Source organism: Grammomys surdaster, unplaced genomic scaffold (assembly GCF_004785775.1).
Source record: "Grammomys surdaster isolate TR1022 unplaced genomic scaffold, NIH_TR_1.0 325, whole genome shotgun sequence".
Lineage (NCBI taxonomy): Eukaryota > Metazoa > Chordata > Mammalia > Rodentia > Muridae > Grammomys > Grammomys surdaster.
This window is the reverse complement of record NW_021604744.1, coordinates 1698708-1711578: the sequence shown is the minus strand read 5'-3', so window position 1 is coordinate 1711578 and position 12871 is coordinate 1698708. Positions and strand designations below refer to the sequence as shown.

The following is a 12871-nucleotide window of genomic DNA, read 5'->3' as shown; positions in this document are numbered from 1 at the left end:
ATACCTATTATCCTTAGGTTTGGTTTTCTCATTGTGTTCTGGGTTTCCTGGATGTTTTGGGCCATGAGCTTTTTGCGTTTTGCATTTTTTTTGATAGTTGTATCAATGTTTTCCATGGTATCTTCTGCACATGAGATTCTCTCTTCTATCTCTTGTATTTTGTTGGTATTGTTTGTATCTATGACTCCTGATCTCTTTCCTAGGTTTTCCATCTCCAGGGTAGTCTCCCTTTGAGATTTCTTTATTGTTTCTACTTCCATTTTTATGTCCTGGATGGTTTTGTTTAATTTCTTCACCTGTTTGTTTGTGTTGCCTTGCAATTCTTTAAGGGATTTTTGTGTTTCCTCTTTAAGGGCTTCTACCTGTCTAACTGTGTTCTCCTGTACTTCTTTAAGCGAGTTACTAATGTCCTCCTTAAAGTCCTCTATCATCATCATGAGAAGTGATTTTAATTCTGAATCCTGCTTTTCTGGTGTGATAGGGTGTTCAGGACTTGCTATGGTTGGAGAACTGTGTTCTGATGATGCCAAGTAACTTTGGTTCCTGTTGCTTGTGTTCTTGTGCTTGCCTTTTGCTAACTGGTTAATTCTAGTGCTACCTGCACTCACTGTCTCTGATTGGAGCCTGTCTTTCCAGTTATCTTGGTTGTATCAGAACTCCTCAGGGTCCAGACGTCTCTGTGATCCTGTGGTCCTGAGCTCCTGAGCTCCTGCTGCTCTGAGTGCAGTGGCTCCTCTAGGATGTCTCACGATACGATGTCTTCACAACAGCAGACCAGCTAGGTGTCTGCCCCAGCCCAGAAGCTCCGTTAAAGTGGCAAATGTTACATTATTTCCTAAGCAGCATGAAGTAGTCATTTGCAGTTACAGCAGGTTCTTTCTCCCATAACACAAATCCTCCATCCCTTTGGTTTTTTGAGTTTCTCATTAAAGCCCTTGCTGTCCTGGAACTTGTTCTGTAGACTAGACTGGCCTTGAACATAGAGGTACTCCTGCCACTACCTTCTGAGTGCTGGGATTAAAGGCTTGAGCCACCATTGCCTAGAAATTATTTTATCTCTATGGATGTTCTGCTCCCCCCCTCTTTCTCTCTCTGTGTGGGTGTGTGTATGTGTGTGTGCACATGCGCACAAGCTGTGTGCAGTGTCCTTGGAGGCCAGAAGAGGCTGTTATATCCCTTACCTGTTCTGAGCTACTGTGTAGGCTCTGGGACTTGAGCCATGGTCCTCTTAAAGAACAGCCCATGTTCTAGGTTGAATTGTTTCTCTAGCTCCTAAACAACTGCCTTTTGGGGCTAAAATCTAGATGAGCTGGGAAGCAAGTCTGATTTCCTGACATCTTCATTGTCTACCTGCTAGGAAACAATGTTCTTAGGCAGTAGAGAGGCTAATATTTTCTAAATTTGAAACCAGTTGTTGTTTTCCTGTTCAGACTTAAACCTGCCAGTGTCTGAAAGACAACTAACTTGTTTCTGTCTACCCAGCTGAGGCCCTGTTGCACTTTGATTTATTTTAAATGGACCTCAGTCTTCTTATTTGTACATGTGCTGCTGTGGTACATTTTGAGGAACTTCACTGACTTAGTTTTATATACTGGAGAGGAAGGTCCAGTTGTCTGTGTTGTTGGATTACCATGAAGGTGTCAGTTGAGTCTGCAGTTCTCAAGTGCCTCAGGACTTCCTGCAACTTCAGAGTTGGAGAGATTATTTCTTTAATTTGTGCAATGGAGGTCCTTGTTGTTCTGCTGTCACTCACAAACACTGCGGCAGTTACTTACCTGTTTTGTGGCCCTAGTGGCACTTCACAGATGGCCATTTGATTTCTTCCAGGCCAGCTTGACTGTGTCTCTACTCTCCTGTGACCAAATAAAGAAAACACTGGTTGTTTAGTTCTGAGTTGTTCAGTCAAGTCACGTTTCCTTGTCCATAGAGCTTTGTCACATCATAGTCACAACTCTACTCACTCCCAGAGGAGCAAGGTCTCACAAGCTGAGAGCCACCGGGGCTCATGTCACCTTCCTGCTTGCCACAACAGTTCACATATATGATGATTTATAAGAAAGTTAGAAGTTACATTTTCACTGGAGAGGAATAAATGAAATTATTCTTTTTCTTGCCTAGCTTGTTGCTTTACCTAGTATTAACATTTTAAAGAAGCTATTTTGGAACAAATATATGTATTATTTACTGATTCTATCTCTAAATAGAATTTAACTGGATATTTTCTAACCTAATATTACCATTAGCTTAAAATTGCCACCTAATATATACAGCAATTTTATTTTGTTCGTTTATTTTGAATATCTATTTCAAGGTAAAATCATAGACCCTATAGTCTTAGTGACTGGTGTCTTTTGCTAACTGTTGTGCAGTAAATGGCCATGTTTCCTACTATTTGGAATAATATTTCATTGTAAGTCTATACGACATGTTATCTGTTTGACCGTCGTAGACATTTGGATTCCTCTACATGTTGTTTACTGTGATAGTAGTACCACTGGGAACACTCTGGACACGATTCTACGTGGAGATACTTCATTTCTGTGTATACCTAGGAGCAGACTTGTTGAATCATATGTTAATGATCTCTAACCTTTTAAAAAATTACATTGATCGATTGATTGATTGACATATTGATTGCCAGTGGTGCTGTTGTGTATGTGGAGGGTAAGAGGACTCCTGGAGGAGTTCTCTCCTTCCATTGTAAGGGGTCTCCGGGTCAAGCCCAGGTCGTCGGGTTGGTAGGCCCTCATGCAGCCTCCTCATCCACTCAGCCTCCTCATCCGTTCCATTTACTCTGTAGACAATTAATTTTTAAACATTTTGTCTATTATTTTTATATGTGCAGGTGTTGGCCTGTTTGTATGTTTGCACACCAGTGTTCAGTGCCCATAGAAGCCAGAACGAGCCATTAGATCCTCTGGGGCTGAAATTGCAAACAGTCATGAGCTGCCATCTGGGTGCTGGGAATTGAACCTGGGTTCTCTGAAAGAGCAGCCAGTTCTCTCAACTGAGGAGCCACCTCTCCAAGTCCCTTCCTTTTAATTTTAAAGGAGTTTCCAGAATGTTGTATAAAATAGCTGTGCTATATTTTGACCAGCAGTATGTGAGGGGCCCATGTTTCCCTCCTCCCTAACATTTGTTAATGTTGGCTATTTAATTATAGCTGCCTTGGTGTGGGAGGCAACTCATTGCAATTTTGATTTCCCTTTCCTGAATGCCTGCTCTATTTTCATTTTTGTTGCTATGATAAAAATCCCTGACATAAAGCAACTTAGGGAAAAGGGGTTTATTTTACATCATAATTCCAAGTTATGGTCCGTCATTGCAGGGAAGCGATGGCAGAAACTTGAAGCAGCTGATCATATCACATACACAGTCAGCATCGGAGAGAGATAAAAGGCATGCACGCCTGTTAATGTTCAGTTCTCTCTGTTTACTTACCTAGGGGATGGTGCCACCTATTCTTCAGAGTTAACAAAATCAAGACACTCCCTTCCCTGAGTGCCCACAGTCCAGCTTGACGTAGACAGTTCCTTGTTGAGACACTCTTTCCATTTGATCCTCGATTATGTCACGTTAATTAAAACAGCCAAAATGACATCACTGACAATCTTTTTGTGTTTTGGTTATTTTTATATATTATTTAGAAATATCCATCCTAATCCTCTACTCTTGGTATTTGTGATTGAATTTAGAGCTTTGTTAATGATGAACAAGTGTCTTACATTGAACTACATTTTAGTTTCTTTATCCATTTTTATATTAGTGTGTCTTTTCAATGTTGAGTATAAGAGTTCTTTATATATATATTCCAGGATGCAGCAACTTCCTTTTGTCTGTTTTTAATTATATAATTTTGAAATTTTTTTTTCTGTTGAATAAACTCTTTGCTTTCTTGATGGCGTTTTAAAAATTTATTAATTCATTCATTCATTTATTTATTTATTTATTTATTTATTTATTTATTTTTGAGGTAAGATTTCTCTGTGTAGCTTTGGCTGTCCTGGAACTTGCACTGTAGACCAGGCTGGTCTTGAACTCAAGAGATCCACTTGCCTGTGCTGGGATTTAAGGTGTGCACCACCCCCACTCGGCTTTTGTTGTTGTGTTGGTGGTGGTGGTGATTGTTTGCTTGTTTTTTGCGGGGTGGGATGAAAGCTTTTCTTTTGAAAGCCAAGCATGATGGTGGGTGCTTAAAATCCTAGCAGTGTTGAGGAGTAGACAGGAGGCTCTCTGGGACTCACTGGCTTGCCAGCCTAGCCAAGTCTGCTAGCCACAGGTCCCAGTGAGAACTATGTCTCAAAAGGTAGGACAGTATGAGTGTGTGTGTATATATGAGTGTGTGTGTGTGTGTACACGTATATACACATACGGGGCAGGGGGAAAGACAGAGATAGAGAGACAGTAAGTTAGTTTTAAAAGTTTGTTACATTTATTTACCAGAGGTGGGAGGACATGCCACTGTATATTTGAGGTCAGAGGACAACTTGAGAATGCCCATTCTCTTCTTCCATCATACGGGTTCCTGGATTTGAACTCAGGTCATTAGTTACCTTTACCCTCTGAGCCATTTTATCTGTTTAAAAGACTTTCATTATAATGAAGTGTGCTTTATCTTTTTTCTTGTATTGATTACTTTTGGTATTGTGTATAAGAAGCAATGTCTCACTCAGGATCATGATGATCACCCCGCGTTTCTTTCCTGACAGTTTGATGGTTCTAGATCTTTCATTTAAGTCTTTGATCCATGTTAGAATAATACTATATGTGTGTGTCAGACAATGAGCTTTCTTCTAAAAGAAAGAACTTATTTGTATTTATATCTATACATCTGTATGATTGTATGCCATGTGCCTGGGTGCTGGCAGCGGTTAGAAGAGGCTGTTAGAGCCCCTGGAGCTGAGTTAAACATAGTTGTGAGCAGGCCAACATAGACACTGGGAGTTGAGCTCTGGTCCTCTGGAGGAGCAGCAGCAAGCAGTAGCCACACGTGAGTGTCTCAGCACTCTGCCCCAGTGCACTGTTTGTTCAGAGGATTTCTGTCTTAAACCCTTTGTCTTGATACTCTTTTTTTTTTGGCTTTTGGTTTAGTGTCTCAGCACTCTGCCCCAGTGCACTGTTTGTTCAGAGGATTTCTGTCTTAAACCCTTTGTCCTGATACTCTTTTTTTTTGGCTTTTGGTTTTTGGTTTTTCGAGACAGGGTCTCTCTGTATAGCCCTGGCTGTCCTGGAACTCATTCTGTAGACCAGGCTGGCCTCGAACTCCCAAGTGCTGGGAGTAAAGGCGTGCGCCACCACCGCCCAGCTTGCCCTGATACTCTTACTGAAAATATTGATAGTTCCTCCCCATTCTGTTTTTTATGTGTTTCTAATATTTCTTCTATAGAATGGATTTTAAAAAAATTTTTTTTATTTTTTATTTTTTTGGTTCTTTGAGACAGAGTCTCTCTCCACAAAGCCCTGGATGTCCTGGAACTCATCTGTGTAGTCCTGGCTGGCCGCAAACCTGCCTCTGCCTCTGCATCTCCTTCAAGTTCTGTGCTTAAAGGCATGTACCCTGGAATATCTTCTTGATGGTATTCATCAGCTTAGATGGAAATATTCTTCTGACTATTCTGCTGGTGCCCTTCACAAGCCTGTACTTCTGAGATAAACTGTCTCTCCTTGATCTTTCAGCGTACTTTCCAGTAATCTTGGAAACTTTTTAAAAGAAGACTGCCCCAGCTGGTCTGTGATATATGCTGTAATTCTAGCATTTGAGAGATGGATACATGGAGATCAGTAGTTCAAACCCTGTTTCTGATTCATAGCATGTTTGAAGCCAGTCTTTTCTACAATAAGCAGGTTTCAAAGTGTAGTAAACAAATTCCTTAGATGGGTTCTGCCCTCTCGGGCTGTTTGTCTGGGAAAATGTATGACGCTCCACTTTCTGACCCACCTGTCACTTTTCACTTGGGCAGGGGAACGGGCAGGGGACATGGAGAATCTGTGACATGTCCCTGCTTCCCTCGTTCCTGGGCATTTTATTCTTCTGAGCAGTCTCTAAAGCATCCAGGAAAATGTTGCTCTCCTCCAGGTCCTTACTGGAATTTGGGCCTTGTTGTGGCAGTGAGGCCTGTGTTGATTATCCCTTTCAGCATTCCACTATGATCCTAATGTCTGTTACCCCTGGATGACAGCTGAAACTCTCACTGGTCCCGCACTTTAGTAAGAGGAAGGAAGTGCAAGCTATGATTTACTTAAGTTTAGTTGTTTAGTTGTCCTGCTAATGGCACCGTTACTTGGTTGTGTTTGCCCTCTTCTTTCCATGTTATCTGCAGCTCTACTCCTTTCTAATAACGTTGGAATTTTTCCTCATTTCCACTCTTCCTACCTTCCTTTATTACTTGTGTCAGTTTGTTTCCGTGTTAAGTGACATTCACTAGCTGTAGTAAACTCATGCTAAGAACAATGTTTTAATGGCTGGTGGGGCTCTCAGATTCAGCCAAGAGGTTGTATTTCCCCTTCAAAATGAATGAATGAATGAATGAATGAATGAATGAATGAATGAATGAATGAGTACTTGGGGCAGTTTCTCTGGCCCTGGTTTTACATACCATCTCAGGACAAGCTAACATTTTTCCTGTTATAGCTGACCTTGTTATAACTTACAAAGTTGTGTGTTCTGGAGTAGAGTACTCTTTCATTACAATAAAATTATATAGCATTGTCAAGCCTTAAAAAATTTTGAACTCCTGAATGAGTAGATGGTTGTAAAACATACTCCTTCATTAATGAACAGAAAGGCTGCCACCCTTCCTGCCTGTGTGATAAGCATTGTTTGAATTTAACTAAAACAAGTGATGTGACTTTAACTAGCATATCTTAATGTCAAACAAGTTCTATTTTTCCTTAAACCAAGAAACTTAGAATTGCCCATAATGTATGATTTGCTTCTTGTAAATAGATTTTTTTCTTGCTGTTTCAGGCCGGAGCCTCAACAGAAAGCTCCTTTAGTTCCTCCTCCTCCACCGCCACCACCGCCACCACCACTGCCAGACCCGGCACCTGCTGAGCCAGAGGAAGAGCTTCTTGGATCAGATGATGAGGAGCAGGAGGACCCTGCAGATTACTGCAAAGGTGACAGTCGGGGTCAGCAGGCTGGGCTCGCTTTCCTGTGCCATGGGCATGGCGTCACTGGATGTTTATTAAATTAGCCTCTTAAGTTGACTACACAATGATGCCAAAAAGTGTAGAAGGTCTTAGAGAACTGTAAGAGAAGGAAAAGTGTGTATATGCACACATGGTAGGCATGCTCAGACACATTGGATCCCTCATAATTATAGATAAAGGTCATCCAAGAAGAGCATGGGAAGGAGGAGGCACTAGGCTCCTGACAGAAGCTAGTTATAACTCATAAGTGGCTAAAAGGGAAACCTTCTCTTTCCTGTAGAGCATTACAGTAAATAGCACTCATTTTTGTGGAAAGAAAGCATGCACATTTATTTACACAGACTTTCATGGCATTGTACTTAATGAAAAAAGACATTCTATGGATTAGTTCTGCTGCTGTATAGCATGGCAGGTTTTGTTTTTATCTATAATTCTACAGTAGACACAGAAACTATTAAAGTAGAATTTTTTTTGGGGGGGGGCAGGGTTTCTCTGTGTAGCTCAGGCTGTCCTGGAACTCTCTTTGTATGCTGGTCTGGCCTTGAACTCAGAGATCCACCTGTCTCTGCCTCCCAGGTGTTGGGATTATAGGTGAGCATGTGCCACCACTGCCTGGCAGATTAGAATGGTCTTGTATTGATCTTAAGACAGAAAGTGTACAGTAAAGTCCTGAGTGGCTAGCATGGTGTATGAGGAGTGTGGAGAACACCAGGGGCACACGTTGGTTGTCCTGTGTGTAGACTGGAGCCTGCTGGTCTCCACAGAAAGGGAGCTTCGGCAGTGCTTTGGCTGTCTGTCTCTGCTACGTGTCTTGCTCACTTGGAGTCCCATTCCCTGCAGATCTGAGCTGCTGTGTTGTTGGTCAATCGTTTTCCTGCTGTAGATTCTAAGCATGTATTTCAGATTCTGTTGAACATGGGGTATGACAGAAGATGCATACATGAGCAAATTATCAGCCCTTAGTGACTCTCTAGTGTCTGAGCAAGTTTTCATTAGCTAGTGGAAACAATTATTTGTGCTCTTATAACCAGTTGTTTGCTGAGAACAAGGCTGGGTTATTCTGTTATAAAAGTAAAAGAACTAAGCTCCTGTAATCTTATTCTTTCATAGGGACAGGTCTTTACCCATAGAATTAACATTTTCTTTTCTTTTTTTTAAATATTAAAAAAAATTATGTGTCTACATGTTTTGGCCAATTACCTATGCATGAGCACCACATACTTACCTGATACCATCAGAGGTCATAAGGATCCCCTGGAACTGGACTTAGAAGATGTTAGAAGTCACCATGTGGGTGCTGGGAATTGAATGCAGGACCTCTGGAAGAGCAGCCAGTGGTCTTAACCACTGAGCCATCTCTCCTGCCCCTTGAGTCACTATTTTCATTAAAAAAGAGAGTGGATCTTTTCAGTATCTGTCCCAATTATAACATCAGAATCTATGCCATCTAATAAAAGATAAAGATGCAGTTTAGAAAAGACAGAAGGAGGAGCTCATCATCCTCCCTATGTGTCTGTATTTTTTGGTTTTGAAAATGCAGTTGTCACAAGGAGCTATGCACTGCTGTCTTATGACCTTGCTGTTGAACTGTAGGGGTCATTACTTAGGAGCCCTTCTCTTCAGCGAGTTAAGTTCTATTCTGCTGGCATAAACGCTGTGTGTTGTTCACTGTGTGGGTCAGGAGATAAAGCCAATTCTCATATTTCTTCAGACCTCTGAACCAACCTTGGGGACATATCATTCCCAAATAGAGGGCTAAGCATGAAGAATCATCCAGTTAGGGCTGATTCTAGGTAAAATTTGTGGAACTCTGAACATTCTAAGGATATTAACATCAATCTCAATAAGGCTCATTAGAGATGATGACACCTTTTGCTTGTGTGTGTGCACTCACGGTTGTGTGCTCAAGCTGGCATCCTGTTATACTCCCTCTCATTCTTATTCTCATGCTGACACTCTTGTTCATTCCTGTAAAAATGAGTAACTTGAGCCTTTAATAAGCATTGCATATGTCAGATGTCTCTGAAATTTTATATGGACCCTAACAGTTTGTCTCAATTTACTGATAGAAGTACATTCAAGGACTCTTTCTGTTAGTCAGAGTTCTGTTGTGTAACAGAATTACTTGAGATATTCAAAGGGAAGAAAAGGTTTGTTTTAATTCTTGATTTTAGGTTCCAGTCTGTGCCTACTTCCCCCCTGTATTGTGTCAGTGTATGTCTGGAAAGTGTCCAGAAAGGAAAGGCAGAGGGTAGAGCCCTGCAATAACCTGACTCGTGGTTAGGTTCCACCTTTCAAAGGTTCTACTTCTTCACAGTGGCACCATTGGCTGGTAATGAAGCCTTCAGTCCCTGGCCCTTGAGATACATGGAAGCTTGAACTGTAACAGACTCCTCAGAGTAGACTGAGAGTGTCTGAAGGGAGCACCATGGCTGCCACATTCTTTCCTCTACATTTGTGCTTGTATAATGAGCCTAATCCGATAGAAGTAAACATGAAAGCTGTGTGTTTATCTTTAGCTCTGCCACAGTTTTGTAAGCAATAATGGCAACTATTCCCACTAATGAAGTAATTAAAATTACCCTAATACTAATATTTATACCGTACACTAGATCTTGCTTAATCTGATAGCTCTAACTCTACTGCAGTATCAGAAGACATAGCCTAGTTTTCTCTTTTTCCATTTTTTATTCTTTGTCATTGTAGACCAGGTTCTCATCTTTGTATTCTGTTTACTTAGCTATTTTCTCTGTGTGCCAAGTCATAGACAACAGACACTGCTTTATCTGCTGTCTCTCCCTTTCCTTCCTACCTGTCCCTTCTTGCCTGGCCCTGCCCATTAGCTTTGGACTGGGTTGTTAAGAAAGGGTTTTTTTTTTTTTCTCCACTAAGAATTCTATTTCACTCAGGCCAAGGTGTATTGTGTTCCATGTGTTTGTCTTGTTTATATTGCCTCGATTCCTAGAGAATTGTTGTCTTACAAGCTACTTTCAGTTCTCCCAGAGTAAAATAAAATTGAAAACATCATGAATAGCAAAAGGTACCCTTTCTCTTTGCAGAAGAAATGTTCACCAAAGAAGGAACAGGCTTTTGACATCAGTCAGCTTAATCTAGAGCCTGTCACTCCGTGGTATTTTTGTGCCTTTGGGGCTGTGCTGGTCCCAGTTATACATGATCTACTAAATTGTGTCTGATGACACTTTTTATTGTCTCAAGTTTACAGGTCCAATTACAAATCATGAACTGTCCATTTTAGCATAAAGACCAGTAATTAAAATCTGCCATTGCTAAAGCATTTTCATCACTGAATTTGCCTTGACATTCTCTTTAAAGTGCAACTTCCCATGTCCTGCTTCTCTAGCCAGCTTGCTCAACTATGACTGTTCAGGAACATTGTAGACTGGCATCTGAGAGACCTGGGTTTAGACCATGACTCTTGTTTTTTGAGTCTGTGTCCTTTGATAAGTATCTTTACTTATCAGAGTAGTCTTTTCATCTACAATATAAAAATATCATCCCCTATGTAATATGTAGTATTTTGCATATTAAGATTTTTATAGGGGTAAAAATGAGATAAGAATGAAGTATGTGGCACTGTATTTTTCTGCTTTCCCCGTTGATAACTGGTTCCCTTAGATCATACCCCTCTGTCTTATGGAGGAGGATTTTCTTAGTCTCTAAACAGCTGTCAGCACTAGTTGTCTTCCTTTGTATGTCATCTTTGGGCAGTTGTCTGGGAGTCAATTGTAGCAATAGGCTATGTGGTTTATTCAGTTTCTCTGTGTGTGAGTACGTATGTACATACATACATACATATGTGTACATACAGCTATGTTCATCTGTCTGTGCTCCTGTGCACATGCATGGAGGCTAGAGCAAGATGTTGAGTCCTGCTCTGCCACTCTGCCTTATTCTTTGAGACAAATCACTCACTGACCCTGGAGGAGCTCACTCTTTTTGACTTGACTGATTGGCCAGCAAGCCTCATCCTCTGATCTCCCTTGGAGTAGTAGATGCATACAGCTGTACCTTTCCCTTATGTGGCTGCCGGGGAAACTGTACTCAGATCCTTATGTTTGCATAGCAAGAGCTGTTACCCACTGAGCCGTCTCTCCAGCCCAGGTACCATGCTTAAGAAATTCCAAAGCTGCATCTAAGTGATGGTCCCTCATTCCACTCTGCACTCTGGGTATGTGAGTTACTATCCAAGACAGTGGTTCTCAACCTTCCTAATGCTACAGCCCTTTCACATGGTTCTTCATGGTGTAACAAGCCCAAACCATAAAATTATTTTGTTGCTACTTCATACCACTAGTTTTTACCACTGTTATGAATTGCAGTGTAAATAAGTGATAACCAGGATATCTGATTTGTGATCCCACACCCCCAGGGGATCCTGACCACCCTTTGGTCTTGAGTGGTCGAGAGCCACTGATGTAAGGGAAAGCATCACCATGAATGACCTGATCAGAGGTTTTTTTCTGGACTTCTCACATGCACCTGCTGCAGAGCTTCATGGAATGGCAACCATACAAGCATGGCTTTGTCGTCTCGTGCTGGTTTCTGGGTCTCATTCTAGTGTTCCTGAGTCATTCTCTGATGAGCTAGCAGCTTTGTGATGTTTCATCATGGCACCATTCTAGAGACACTGATTTCAACACAGCTGTTGTCTGACTTGGTGTGAAAGCATGATTCCTTGGACGTGTCTTCTTGAAATTCTAATCAACTATTAGGACCCTAACTCACAGCAGTCGCCTTCAGCACAGCACTATTATGATATATTAGACATTTATTTAATGTTCATGTATCTCCTTTTTACCAATATGAAATATGTCCCTGTGGTCAAAAGCTGTGTATTTTTTTAATCTGACTACATTTGAGGTATCCTGGCACAGTAAATAGTTTTAAAAATGGACAGTATGGGGCCGGGAGGTGGTACATGCCTTTAATCCCAGCACTTAGGAGGCAGAGACAGATGGATCTCACTCAGTTTGAGCTCAGCCCGGTCTACAGAGAGTCCGTTACACAGAGAAACCCTGTCTCAAAAAAACAAAACAGCGGTGTGTGTCTGAGAATGTGGCATGTGATGTGGTCAGTAGATCACCGGTGGTCAGTATAAACTGACTGGATTTTGATCCTCTGTACTTTAATGTGGTGCTTCTAAGTCTGACTGACTTTTTATACTCAAATCCTTCCTTTTCCCCAGAGCACACAGTTCACTTCACTGTAGTGTACGTCTTTCTTTACCTTGAAGAGCAGAATTTCTGTGATACTTATCTAAGAGTCTGTCCTGTGTCTGTGGTTCTTCATGAGGACAGGAGTTTTCTGTTTGTGGTATGTGGAGATTTTTGCTGTTACTGTTTTTTATAGTTGAGGCTGCTCCATCAGCATCAATTGGATAGAGGCCTAGGATGTTGTTGAAGTGTATGTTTAGTTCAGTTCCTGTTATGAGAGTGACTAAGGTCCTCACAATGCTGAGATTGAAAACACTGTCCTAGAGAATGCTAGTTTTTCTCTATTAAATGGTATCATGTAGTCTCAACTGTTTTGTAGAAAATAATTGTCCAATTCCCTCTTTGATATTCTAAACTTGAGTGCTGCCCACAATCTTAACAGCAGCAGATACTCTTGAGTTCTTTTTAGAATTCTCACTGCATTTCTTCATGGACACTCGGGAGATACTGGCCCATTGGTGGTAAAAAGGGAACATGTATTTGCC

At 41.2% G+C, this 12871-nt stretch overlaps 1 protein-coding gene across 6 annotated transcripts in view; it reads left to right on the top strand.

Annotated features, from left to right (window-relative positions):
• The window catches only part of Srpk2 (SRSF protein kinase 2), a 192191-nt gene that overhangs the window by 114842 nt on the left and 64478 nt on the right, over positions 1 to 12871 (top strand). For all 6 annotated transcript variants that reach the window (XM_028778144.1, XM_028778142.1, XM_028778143.1 and 3 more), the window contains one exon: positions 6968 to 7119. In XM_028778144.1, the coding sequence (XP_028633977.1) occupies positions 6968 to 7119 (152 nt within the window). The remainder of the gene's footprint in view (positions 1 to 6967; positions 7120 to 12871) is intronic.